Below are 12,380 nucleotides of genomic sequence, written 5' to 3'. Positions count from 1 at the left end.
AAAGTTGGTCTTTGGAACACATTTAGTTACAAAGTAACATATTGCTACTGCACTTGACTAAACTCATTACACAGTAATTTTTATGACTCTCACATGGCGTTTCTGACTTTTTTTATGACTCTCACAAACCATGCACTTTGACCAAAAAAAGTCCAACAGTAGCCTACATACTGTAACTGTGAGGCAAGAATTTTGTGCTTGCGACAGTCAGGAGATAAAGGATCAAATATTTCAATTTGAAAACTTAAGGAAATAAGTCTGAACTTGAGACGGTAGCGCACAATTTTACAAATATGATGGTAAGTTTCACAGATTATGCTCTTTCTTGTGAGTGTCGTTATCTACTTTGTTCTAGTCAAGAAAAAATGTGTCCTTAATGTGTTGTAAATGTTTAACAAAACCAGAATACTGATAATTTGAATCTGTGTGCTGTTTAAATATTTTAGCAACTTGTTTTTTAGGATTGTGGGAGAAAAAAACTGATGACAATGCAGAAAGAAAATGTGGACTAATGTCACTTTGAAAGGAAACAAAGTTAAAAGTGGAGAGGGTTGCTCACATGTTTTTCTCCTCACGTTGTTTTAGATTTACAGCAGTTGCTGTCATTTATTCATTCATTGTTCATCTTCTACCTGCCTAATTTACTTAAGATCTTAACACCTGTGAAACATTATAAATAGGGTCTACGTCCAGTAAAGTCATATTTTCAATTACTGCAGTGCAACAGAAAGTCAAAGAGCTTATGACCATCATAATGTCACTGGTTTTTTTTGCAAGGGGACCATTTGTGTTTGATAATACACATCTTAACTTTTTGGAGCATCAAGGAGCCTCTCATTTTCATCATTTCCATAGTTATATTCCCGCTCTGCTTTGCTTTTACGTCAGAAAGCATTAGATCAGGTTTGACAGAAAGGGGTGCTTCGGAAATGTGTTGCCTGGGGTAACGCTATGTGCTGAAGTTGTTCAGATGGTGTCCCCTTCAACTGAATTCAAGTCAGAGGCTGAGCTTCAGCTTTAATATAGCAACGTGTGGTGGTCACAAGTTTCAGTAACTGAAGTTTTCACTCTAAAAACCTTGCTAACCCTTTTTTCCCCTCAAGACAACTATGGATACTTGTACTAGTGCAGATGTGTGCCAGTTTGCATGTTATAGTTTAACCAGAAAATCTGAAATAACACTTAACGATGCAAACCAGAAAGGATGGATTGACAACACATCTATACTGATGAAGAGGCTGTAATTATATAGTTTAGCATGTAAGTAAGACTGATATAATGATCACAGTAATTAACCTAAGTGTAACGATTTGTTTTTCTGTCTAAGAAACAGCTCTGGCATTAATGAAAGCCATTATTTTTAGGAGGAAGCACACCCAGTACTGGCATCTGCTCTTAATATTAATGTTCAGAGCATCAAGGTAACTGCAGCTGTAAAGAATGAAGACTCATTGGTGTTTATGGTCAAGTCCCAAGAGGTAAGATAACAGGGCTTGGATACAATCTACTAAATTGCACACAAGGGCAAAGTAATATAGTTGATGCTTTCTGTGAAAGGTAATGGAGTTATTTCCAGAATATGGCATTCTGCTTAGAATGTACAATACCTTGTGTCCTATGGTACGCCTTAATCATCTCTGAATAACCACAGTCCTGGTTGCCTTTCTGCATTTCTGTTACTACATTTTTAAACCTGACAATGTTTTTTTCCACCCTTTTTTAGTTTTTAAAATTTTTATTGATAAGTCCCAAAATATTGGTGTAAATCCTACAAAATGACAGACTCAACTAATTCACTTTTACAGCTGAGTGTTTGCCTCTATGTACCACTTTGGTACAGTTAATTTTTCCTACTGTTGACCTGTTTCAAGTGCAGCTAACCATGGTTTCAGCGTGGATTTAACAAAGATTTTAAGTGGTTGTGGTTAGATGCCAACATTTAAAAAGCCAAATGTTACGGCAAGTGTTTTTAGGCATTTGGGTGTCACAGCGAACAGCGCTGTTGTCTCACAGTGCATGGATGGTGCATGAGGATGTGAGTTCCGTCCCCACTCAGTCTTTGTGCTCCCTGTATTTGTATGGGTTTCCTCTGTGTGTTTTTGTTTCTTCCCATAGTCCATAGACTCTAAATTGTTGCCTGTTGTGTGTGTGTTGCTCTGGTGTCTAGATGATGCACTGTAGTGTTTCTAGCACTGTGGCTCAACTTGCATTAAAAGGCTAAATACTACATAGTATTCATTGTAATTTGTGAAAAGAGGTGGTTAAATGAATAAATACAGGCTAATTTAGATTTTCCAGCACTCAATACTAATTGATTGATGACTGGTTTAGTGTTATCATGTGTATATTGTTTGGCCAGATGAATAAGAAATTTTTTTTGGTAACACTTTCTTATTAACATCATATTACTGCATTGTTTGCTAATTTCATTCACTAAGATGTCTTCTGTTTGCTAGAACATTTTTTTTCCTCTATGGTTTCTGTGTAGATGTTTACCAGCAAGGAGCATCATGTTGACAGGAATTTTGAGGACTTTGCGTGGCTTCAGCGCAGTCTACTAACACAAGATGAGGTTCCGGGACTCCAAGGGATTATCGTCAGTACTCTTCTCATCCTCTCCAGCTCAGGAGTTACACTGACATAAAGTACCTAAATTCAAAGCAATGCTGCTGGATTTACCCCAGCTGTCATCTTTACATTAAGTTGTTTAATACACTTTACATGTACAATAACTACTGATGACTTTTTAAGGTTGCTTAATACAATCTATGCTTTGTAGAAACTATGGCATAGATAGTTAGCCTTTCATTCTAGGCAGTATTTATAAGCAGGTATTTTATAAGAAAACTAATATATTTGTTGTGAATTTTTATGAATTCATTCTCAAAATTTCTGTTCACAGTTTCCACCTCTGCCAGCAAAGCCTTATGTGTTTCAGTCAAACACACAAGCAAAAATGATTAAACAGCTTGGTACGTGTATATTTCTTTACACATTTAACTAGAAGACTGATGTCTTTAAGTGTCCGTAATTGTCATTTGCCAAGTGTATGTTTTAAGAGGCTTTGAGAGAGGCATTTATTATCTATATTATGAACATGTTACCTGTATTAGCCATCGATCCAACTTTAGTGATCGTTTGTTCTGAGCAGGGTCACTCTGAACCGGACCCTATCCAGGAAACATTGGGCGCAAGACAGGCGCCCTGTGTTGCCAAGTTAAGACCCCGCTCGAGACAAGCGGTTGTAGACACTGCGCGTGTGTGTGTGTGTGCCTGTTTCGCTTTCTTCTCCAGGCCTCTTGGGGTTAAGTACCAATTGGCAGACCTACAGCAAGGCCCTGGAGAAGTACCTCCAGCAGGTGGCATCACACACCATGCTGAGCAAAAACCCTGCCCTGCAGACCTTCTTCACCCTGAAGGAGGTGAGGAAATAGGCAGCAAAGTGTGTATTACAGGCCTTATTGGTCGTATTCCAAAAATATAAATGAATGCTATCAAAAGTTTTTGTAGAATCTGCCCATCATCTCATAGGCTGAAAAAAGGAAAGAAAAAGTAACAATGTGAGAACTCAAAGTACAAAATTTTAGCTAGTGCGTAAACTTGGATATGGATGATATTGTTCAATTGTAGTTGAGGGGATGTAGTTAAAGTTTACATCTACCCGATCATGCATAATTCGAAAAAAAAAATTTGAGACGATCTTGACCTCAAGTGTTCTAAATGGTTAAAAATAATAAAAAAAAAAAAAGTCAAACTGATTACAGCAAAAAAAAAGCTTATGATACAGTTCATTCTCATAATTCAAATTAATTCAGAAAATGTGTTTTGCATAAGCTGTTTAATTAATCTGTGAGTTGCTGGTTGTTGTGTTAACCTTGGATGCAACTAACACTCCCATACACGTTCACAGCTTTTTAAAAGTGACTAAAATGCTCAAGGAAAGAAAAATTCTTTAAACAAAACAGCATAGTTAGTCTTTAAAACAGCATGAACATGTCACATCTATTCTATAAATGATTTGGTGGATTGTGATTAAACACTTTTTAAAAAAATAAATAACACGTAGCACGGTGCACCCAAAAGCATTACTTATTTGTGTGATCTACAGTATGTCTCCCTGCTTTACTGATTTCTAATAGACACGATGTCAGCTTTCAGTCAGATGTCCATGTTTTACCCATGGTGTGGTATCTCTTTCTCTTTCCTGAGTTAGCAGCCGGGGGGAAATGTAAGACGCAAAGGGATCCTCAATCGACTAAGTCAGGCTCTAGAAGAGATGACAAAGGAGAACCACAAGGTCTGTTAAAACCTTATACTGCCCATACACCTTCACCCTGTCCTCAGTGGAACTGCACTATGAGTGGACAGCGCTGAAATATCTCGCCTGCTTCAGTCAGTAAATGTTCCTCTTTGACTTTCCCATTCGGTCACCTTTAATGTTCTTCACAGGATATTGATGAGTATTTCCAGAGTGAGAGGAGCACCAACTTGTGTCTCACACGCCTAACTAAAGCTGCGACAGAAGTAGGAGCTTTATTCTGCATACATCCATATTTTGGTCTGGACCGGTCTCTTTGGGCATATCCTAATCATCCCTATTTTAACAGAAATTCCTGGATCTTGTGATGACACAACAAAGTAAGTAAGATGCAGACTTTAGAATTTGACTCTAAATGCTGAAGCTTATTGCTCTTATGATCTTTATTTCATTAGAAATTTCATTGGCTTGTGGACACCTTTCAACTGCTTTGCATCTTGGCATCACACAAGATGAGGACCCAACAACCACGGAGTTCTCAAAGTAAGATTCTGCATAAACAGTGTTATGTAAAATCATATTGAAGCATGAGGATATGCTTGAGAGTTGCAGAAAAGTGCGAAAATGTGCCGTCTAGGATTTCTACATGTTCGGCAGAGAAAGGCTTCTGAGTGTCTGATGCATCGGCTTGCTTTGAAAATAACACTAACTGCTGACTGAATATTATTACGCTAATACTATCTGTGACATAATCCTCTGTGCAGGTGATCAGTTTTCAGCACAATAAATGGAGAGCAATATTTCCTCTGAATTTATTTATGGACATTTTTCTTTAAGTGGTTAGCTTTTGCTCAATTCTAAAAGGGTAGAAAAGGTTAAGAAGCTCTGATCTAGAGGGTCAGTTCTCATAATTATCCAGAGTTTTGTCTTTGACTGACTGCTACCCACAACCAGCCATAGCACCTTGACCTGAAAAATCCACAGAGCTCATGTCTCAGTACTTCATCCATAAATGTACAGATTTATCAATTGGACAAGACTTTGATTTTCGGGTTGCTCTTATTTGTGCTTGCAGGCTGTGCCTGAAGTTGTCTGAGATTCTTGATATTGTAAAGGTAAGGATTTGTTTGTGTTTTTGCTGGCATAACTTGTTTTGAGCCATTTGTACAAGGCTTCAGATCCATAGCCCATGCACCCTTACAAGTTTTTGATGATTAAAATCTGGTTGAAAATATCAAATGTGTGAAAGCATAGACAATCCCAGTTACAGAAGTACAGAAGAGGTACAGAACATATACAAAACCACAGAATCACTCTTTTATGAGCATATTCAAGCAGGTACTCTATATCTAAGTATAATCTAAGAGAAATGCAGTGTATTCACAAAGTACTACATGTGAAGTGGGATGCAGTCACCTCTGATCCATGTGTTAACCTTATCACAATTACTGCAAGGATGTTTCTTACAAAAACAATATTCCAGCAATTAAATGAGATTAAAGTTGAGATGTGAACGATGAATTCGGTCTTGGCTTTGTCATCCACGTCCATGAATGAATTTTCAGAGTGTTTCAAGTGAAAAACAAGATGCACTCATTCATAATAAAATAGTTTAAAAGTTTTTTTGACATCACAAGACTTACTGCACTTACTGTAATCTCTTTGATGTTGTTAAAACCGGAGTTCAAAACACAAGTAAAGGTAGACACAGAGATTAGGAGGAGAATACAAATGAGACCGGGGTTCATTAGTGAGTGAAAGTAAGATATGTCTTGAAAGTTGGCCATAATGCACACGCAATAGTCAGTATGAAGACTTATGAAAGTGCCTCTACTGTAGGCTAAAAGGAGATGTTAATCAGAGCAAATAAGTATACCCATAAAGTACCAAGGAGAGGCAGACTTAATGGACAATGTATATTTTAGCATCTTCGATCTATTCTTGCCATTATTGCTATTTAACTTTATTGCTAGCTCAGCACTCATGGTGCGATTGAAAAATTAATTTTGTTTTGTTTTTAGTGTTACCGGGTAGGCTCCGGTTCCCCGTGACCCCGTATGGGACAAGCGGTTCTGAAAATGTGTGTGTGTGTGTGTGTGTGTGTGTGTGTTCTTGCAATACTTTTGAAAATGGTAATCTGTAGAGTTCTGGGTGTTCTGTATGCAACCTTAACATAGATTCAATTTGAGAAAAATATTTACACAATTTGTGAGTGCTTTAACCTTTGCTGCAGACCTCAGTACCTTAAAGTAATTGTTTTATCTGGGGAGAAAAAAAAAGCAAATTCTTGAAGTTATTACTGATAGAACAGAATAAGAGAACAATGGCCCTCCGTTGAATTTCTCAAAGACGTCCGGATGACTGTGGTCTCTCGTAGCATCTGGAGGACATCTGCTTTTTATAAAGTTTGCACACAGACAAAATGACTTCATTAAACTTGCCAGAAACTAATGACTTTAGAGGAATCACAGATGTGGAACATTTTCCTCTTTCTTGAAGAAAAACTATGAAAATGTTGCTGAAAACAACTTGAATTCTCTTGGCTCGATGCTAGACCTGGATTCACGCTACCAAGAGGCAGAAAAGGTAAACCACCTTTTGGCACAGTATCTCTACTCGAATCAACACTTATTTACACCAGCTAATACCATTACACAATGCTGCTGCATCCTTTATTTGTTATGTGATTGTTTTAACAATTTCCTTGTTCCTGTTGTCTATTTGATGGGGGTGCGGTGGCGCAGTGGGTTGGACCACAGTCCTACTCTTCGGTGGGTCTGGGGTTCGAATCCCGCTTGGGGTGCTTTGCGACGGACTGGCGTCCCGTCCTGGGTGTGTTCCCTCCCCCTCTGGCCTTACGCCCTGTGTTACCGGGTAGGCTCCGGTTCCCTGTGACCCTGTATGGGACAAGCGGTTCTGAAAATGTGTGTTGTCTATTTGAAACTGTTTTTGAATTTGCTTATATTTGAAACTCTGAAATGTCTGTTCAGCTGTCAATATCTGAAAAAAGCTTTACTTGAGGGCATGAGAACAATAAATGAAACAATTGCAAATGACAAACAACAGTTTGAAACAGTTTCTTAGATTTTACCTTACTAGTTATGGGGCACAATTATAGTATGAACTCTGTCAGGGGTAAATCCCTGTTGATAACAACTGCAGTGAAGTCAGTTCTCATTTTAATATTGATTTGAGCACTCATTGCCCATTTGCTTATTCCATTTTACTCTTTTGCAGGAAATGCTGTTTCGGAGAACATGTAAACTAGTCGAACTGGAAAATATCGGCAAAAACCTTGAGAAGGCCAAATCAGTTAAGAAAGCAACTGTAAGTGGTTTATTAAAAAAAAAGTCTGCCTCGTCTATATTAAATGCATGTTTTGGTTTTCTGTCAATTCAATTTTGTGAAATATTTCTGTTGTGTGGTTTAACGAATGACCACCTGTGTGTTTACATAGAACTCATCTAGAATGTTACCTAAACACTGTCAATACAAATACACTCAGTTCTTATATAAATACAGAGGTGAGAAACCGTTACAATATCTAATGAAGAATAAATTACATTTTTATCCATTACGTGGTCATTTTACTTCCACAACAGGTATTTTGTTAAGGACAGGTGCATTGCTACTTATAGCATACATTTTGGGAAAGAATGAGTGAATGAAGGAAAGTATAGCGCTAAAAGAAAACTAATAATAACTAACTACACACACACTGTCTACAACCACTTGTCCCGAGTGGGGTCGCAGTGAACCGAAGCAAGAGGACACACCCAAGAAGGGACGCCAGTCCATTGCAAGGCACCCCAAGCAGGACTCGAACCCCAGACCCACCAGAAAGCAGGCCCTGGCCAAACCCACTGTGCCACCGCACCCTCCTAATAACTAACTAATGACTGACTAATAATTTGTTTTATTGTCATGCATTAAAATAACATTTATTTTGGTACTGTAATTTAATTTTAGTGATATCTTTTTGTCCTAGAATATTATTTCTATATGAAATAATGGTAATTCGATCCCCTCATGAAAATTTACCAAACTGGATGTTTTCATGGAACAAATAAACTATGTTAGGTGAGGGACAAGCATAATTAGTGCTTGAAATGTCTGAGAGTCAAACACTGTGTTGAGTGGCTCTCTGTCAAAAGATGAATGAATCACTTAATGGCCGCATTAGTGGCTACTGGGTGTAGAGGTATTTATTCTGCATCAGCTATATTTACAAATTTAATTTGACAGTAGCATCTCACCTTGTGTTTCAGTGTCAACCAGCTGCCAAGGAAAAAATGTATTCTCTAAATCCTGCAGGTCTCTGGCCCTTGACTTCCCTGTTTAAAAACTGCTCCTGCAACTCAGATATTGTACTGTATGTTAAGTTTTGTCCAACAGAGGCCAGCAGTGTCCTCTGAGCTGTGACAAAACTGTTATTGCTTAAGTACTGACCATTCTTATTCATTATTGACAAGAGAAATTGCAGTTATCGTGACTATTACTTTCTCTTTTCTTGAAAATCTTATTTAGCTGGAAGAAACGAAAAAGTCAGTTGAAAAAGAATTTAAGCACATTTCTGATGTGGCCAAACTGGAGGTAAATGAGAACTCAAAGTATACATGTATTTAACATTAAATATTAAGTAAATTAGTAATTTGAGCATAAAAAATGAAAGAACCATGATTTATATTCTGCTGTTTCTAAGTTTCCACCTAAACCTGTAAACACCTTTATATTAACTTATGCATGTGAATATGACTAATCTCCAATAATTTGATCCTTCACTCTTCTCTAATCCCCAGATTGAGAGGTTTCACAGAGCGCGTGTGGAGGCATTCCAGCAGGATTTAACAGCCTGGTGTGAGAGTCAGATTCAGACAGCCAGGAACACTCTTAACTTCCTCACACAGCATCTTGGTGCCTTCAGGGAGCATGACAACATGAAGTAGCCCCAACATATTCTTGTGGTTCCTTGTGCGATTCTACCATAGAGTCGTTACCTACAGCCACAGGCTAAAGGGAAATCATAACTGAATTCTACAAGCTTTGCCAAATTATTTCTAATGATGATGTTCAATCTTTTTTACATCTGAGAGAGACCCTGATTGTGATGAGAAATGTGTCTTAAATAATTTATTGCTTTAAAATGTGCTGATGACTGCCACAGTGAAGCTAGAGGCACATTTCTCTTTTGTTAAGACAGTATTAAGTGCAGTTCCTGACTTTCTGTCAGTCCCCTTCCATCTTTCTGTCAGTCCGCTTCCATCCACCTCCATTTCGTTAAACTCTGTAAATTATAGTACATGGATGTCAAAATGGATGTGGGTTGCTGAGAAGACAAGCAGCACTGCCCGTCCAGTAAGTGCACTTTTAGAATCTATTCCTACTGCCAGGTCAGCAAAGGTCCCACAAAGTAAATTGTGAGAAATTGATTTCTAAGCAATATGTTGTTTGTTCCTCCTTCACAGATGCTGTACAAAGTGGTAATATACTGCCAAGTTCACTAATGTTGTTCTGACCTGTACTCAGATTACCTAGAAGGTTCTGAAAGCTGACCTTGAGAACATGCTTAGAATATGAAGCTGTAGTTGAAAACTGGTTTTTAAAATGTTTGAAAAATGTTATGTCTCTATGGAGCAAGATAATCATAAAGAATGTGGACTTCTTGCAGTTTCTCTGTTAATCAGGATTCTAAGACCATCAGATAATACTTTCCTACTCATTGCTTGAATACACCGTTAATCAGCTCATTAATTGCCCCTTATATATGTTTACCTCCGTGTGCCGATTACTTATGTATTATTGATAATAATTTTCTGGGGATTTTGCTGTGAAATAAATGACATTAGATCATTTTCAGAAACATTTCAATCATCATCAAACTTTTACTTTGTACCTTTGAAGTTAAAAACTACCAACTGACTGCTGCAACTTTTACATAAAAAGGCAGGATGAAGATAACCATTTTCATATACAATTTTACATCCAACATAAAATTGTGTTGTTATAATTTAGGTTGGGGTTCTTATACGTTTGGGTTTTTGCATTACCGGTATAACACAAGAAAAACTCAGATCAACATTGCTGTGTATTATTATAGTATATGTAGCTCAGTAGTAAGAAAAAAGTACTTCCATGTGAGTCAATATACTGTACATCATTTGCACTGAATGTGTTGCATGAATGTTAGTGGCCATTGGATATTGTTGTATTCAGTGATGGATACAACTGGGCCAACAACCTATATGTACAGAAACATTAAAGTGATATATAAACATGTTTTTGAAGTTTTCTTTAACGCACCCAACTGTCAGCCGTGTTCTATTTTTAAACTGCTGTTTCATAGACAGTCTCTGCATGTTCCACTTAATTACACAGTTTAATAACAATATGCATGAGAGGCACACATTTAGAAAATTTTGATATAATTGCTTTGTTTTTGCTTTGTGAATACAGTCATGCACTCATGGCTCATTTGGTAAAACTGGTGATAACCACAATCTAAGTGACCTTCAGGGGAAGCAATTATGCAGCGGGTAATGAAGTCAATTGCTTCTCTCAACAGATGCTGAAAACCTCATGGAAAAAAGCGACTGAATAAATTTGATCAAGACTTTATAGGAATGAACAACAGTGACAATTTCAGAATTTGTCTTTGCATCCTTTTCTGTGTCCACATTACAGTGTAATCCGTTGTAAGCACAGTTAAATAATGTAAACTTGGTTGTCCACAAGAACAAGCGTCCACTTACATTTATTCATTTAGCTGACACTTTTCTACAAAGCAGTTAAAATTTTAAGCTACCTACAATTATTTACCCGAGTATTTTGAGCAATTTAGGATAATTTTCCTAAATATTAGTTGAACCTGTGGATCCTAAAGGCAGCAGCTATGACCTCTACACTGCCAGCATCCCCTTAGAATTTGAGTGATCAACTAAAAATAATCCCTTTTCACATGGCTGTAACGTCTGATAGTGTAGGACCCTTGAGCAAGGTACTTGCTGACCCTAACCCTGACTGGCAGGGCCTTGGGAAGAATATACTGAAGAAGCAAATGAAAGGAAGATTTCAAGGTATGAGGAACTAATGGAGCGGTGCTGCTCAAAGGGCTGGAGAGCATGTGTGCCCATCAAAGTATGCTGCAGGGACTTTGTAGGAAAGTTGCTGTAAATGTCTTATAGTAGACTGGATATCAGAGGTGGTGACATGAGAAAGGTCATTTAGAGTGGTATCGAGGCAAGTAGAAAGGGCATCTAGATAACTGTGGATCAGGACAGGTGAGCATTGGGTTTAGGTACCCGAACAAAGAGAAGAATGATAAACCCAGGGTGGCTCATCAAGGTGAGGGAGTAGGATGATAAAAGACCTGAAACACCCACTGATCCCAGGTTACATCACTGATGATACATCTAAGTACACTGTAAGATGTACATAATAACAAACTTTAAAAATGTATGATAGTATCTATTTTTTCAGTCAACACCCCACTTCGAAGATGATGCCACATTTATATTTTTGTATTACTGTATTATTATTGCGTGGCGTGGCATGGCGTGGCCAGGTCCTGCTCTCTGGTGGGTCTGGGGTTCGAGTCCGGCTTGGGTTGCCTTGCGACGGACTGGCTTCCCGTCCCCGCCGTGTTGCCGGGTTAGGCTCCAATTTGCCGCGACCCCACTTGGGACAAGTGGATTTAGACTCTGTGTGTGTGATTGTGTGTGTCTGTTATTATTGTATTATTACACTATTGAGATATTTCTGAACATACAGCAGTATTAAATGTATGAAAAAGGATGTATGACAGGGATGGTTGGTATGATGAACTGATCTTGGAAGCGTGACCCTGTTCTGAAGTTTTAGTTTTTCCTGGAACGCTTTATGTGTTTGACGCTGTAATGAATAAGTCATTAAGTTGTACAGCACATCAGGGCCATGAGACATTGCCTAAGGATCACTGCCTCATTTCCATTCAACATTTGAAAAAGTATCAACTGGCCTGAGGCTCTGCAACTTTTTTCCAACAAGGAATTTCAGCATAAATAAAACTTCAGATATATTTACAATCTTTAAAAAAATGCAATGGCACTATTATAGTACATTTTCCTCTGTATTAGGACGTTGTGTT

General features: G+C 38.0%; 1 protein-coding gene across 1 annotated transcript; it reads left to right on the top strand.

Moving 5' to 3' along the window:
* Positions 1-233: 233 nt before the first annotated feature.
* LOC108936912 (sorting nexin-6) lies at positions 234-9,204 on the top strand. Its single transcript, XM_018756566.1, has 14 exons — positions 234-299; positions 1,365-1,478; positions 2,489-2,596; positions 2,903-2,972; positions 3,295-3,422; positions 4,214-4,297; positions 4,450-4,524; positions 4,608-4,638; positions 4,714-4,801; positions 5,334-5,373; positions 6,758-6,844; positions 7,496-7,585; positions 8,786-8,851; positions 9,058-9,204. The coding sequence occupies exons 1-14, from the start codon at positions 294-296 to the stop codon at positions 9,202-9,204; spliced, it is 1,134 nt and encodes a 377-aa protein (XP_018612082.1). The 5' UTR covers positions 234-293.
* Positions 9,205-12,380: the final 3,176 nt, after the last annotated feature.

Source organism: Scleropages formosus, chromosome 2 (assembly GCF_900964775.1).
Source record: "Scleropages formosus chromosome 2, fSclFor1.1, whole genome shotgun sequence".
Taxonomy (NCBI): Eukaryota; Metazoa; Chordata; class Actinopteri; order Osteoglossiformes; family Osteoglossidae; genus Scleropages; species Scleropages formosus.
Note: the sequence above shows the minus strand (reverse complement) of the source record. Positions and strands in the feature narration are given on the sequence as shown.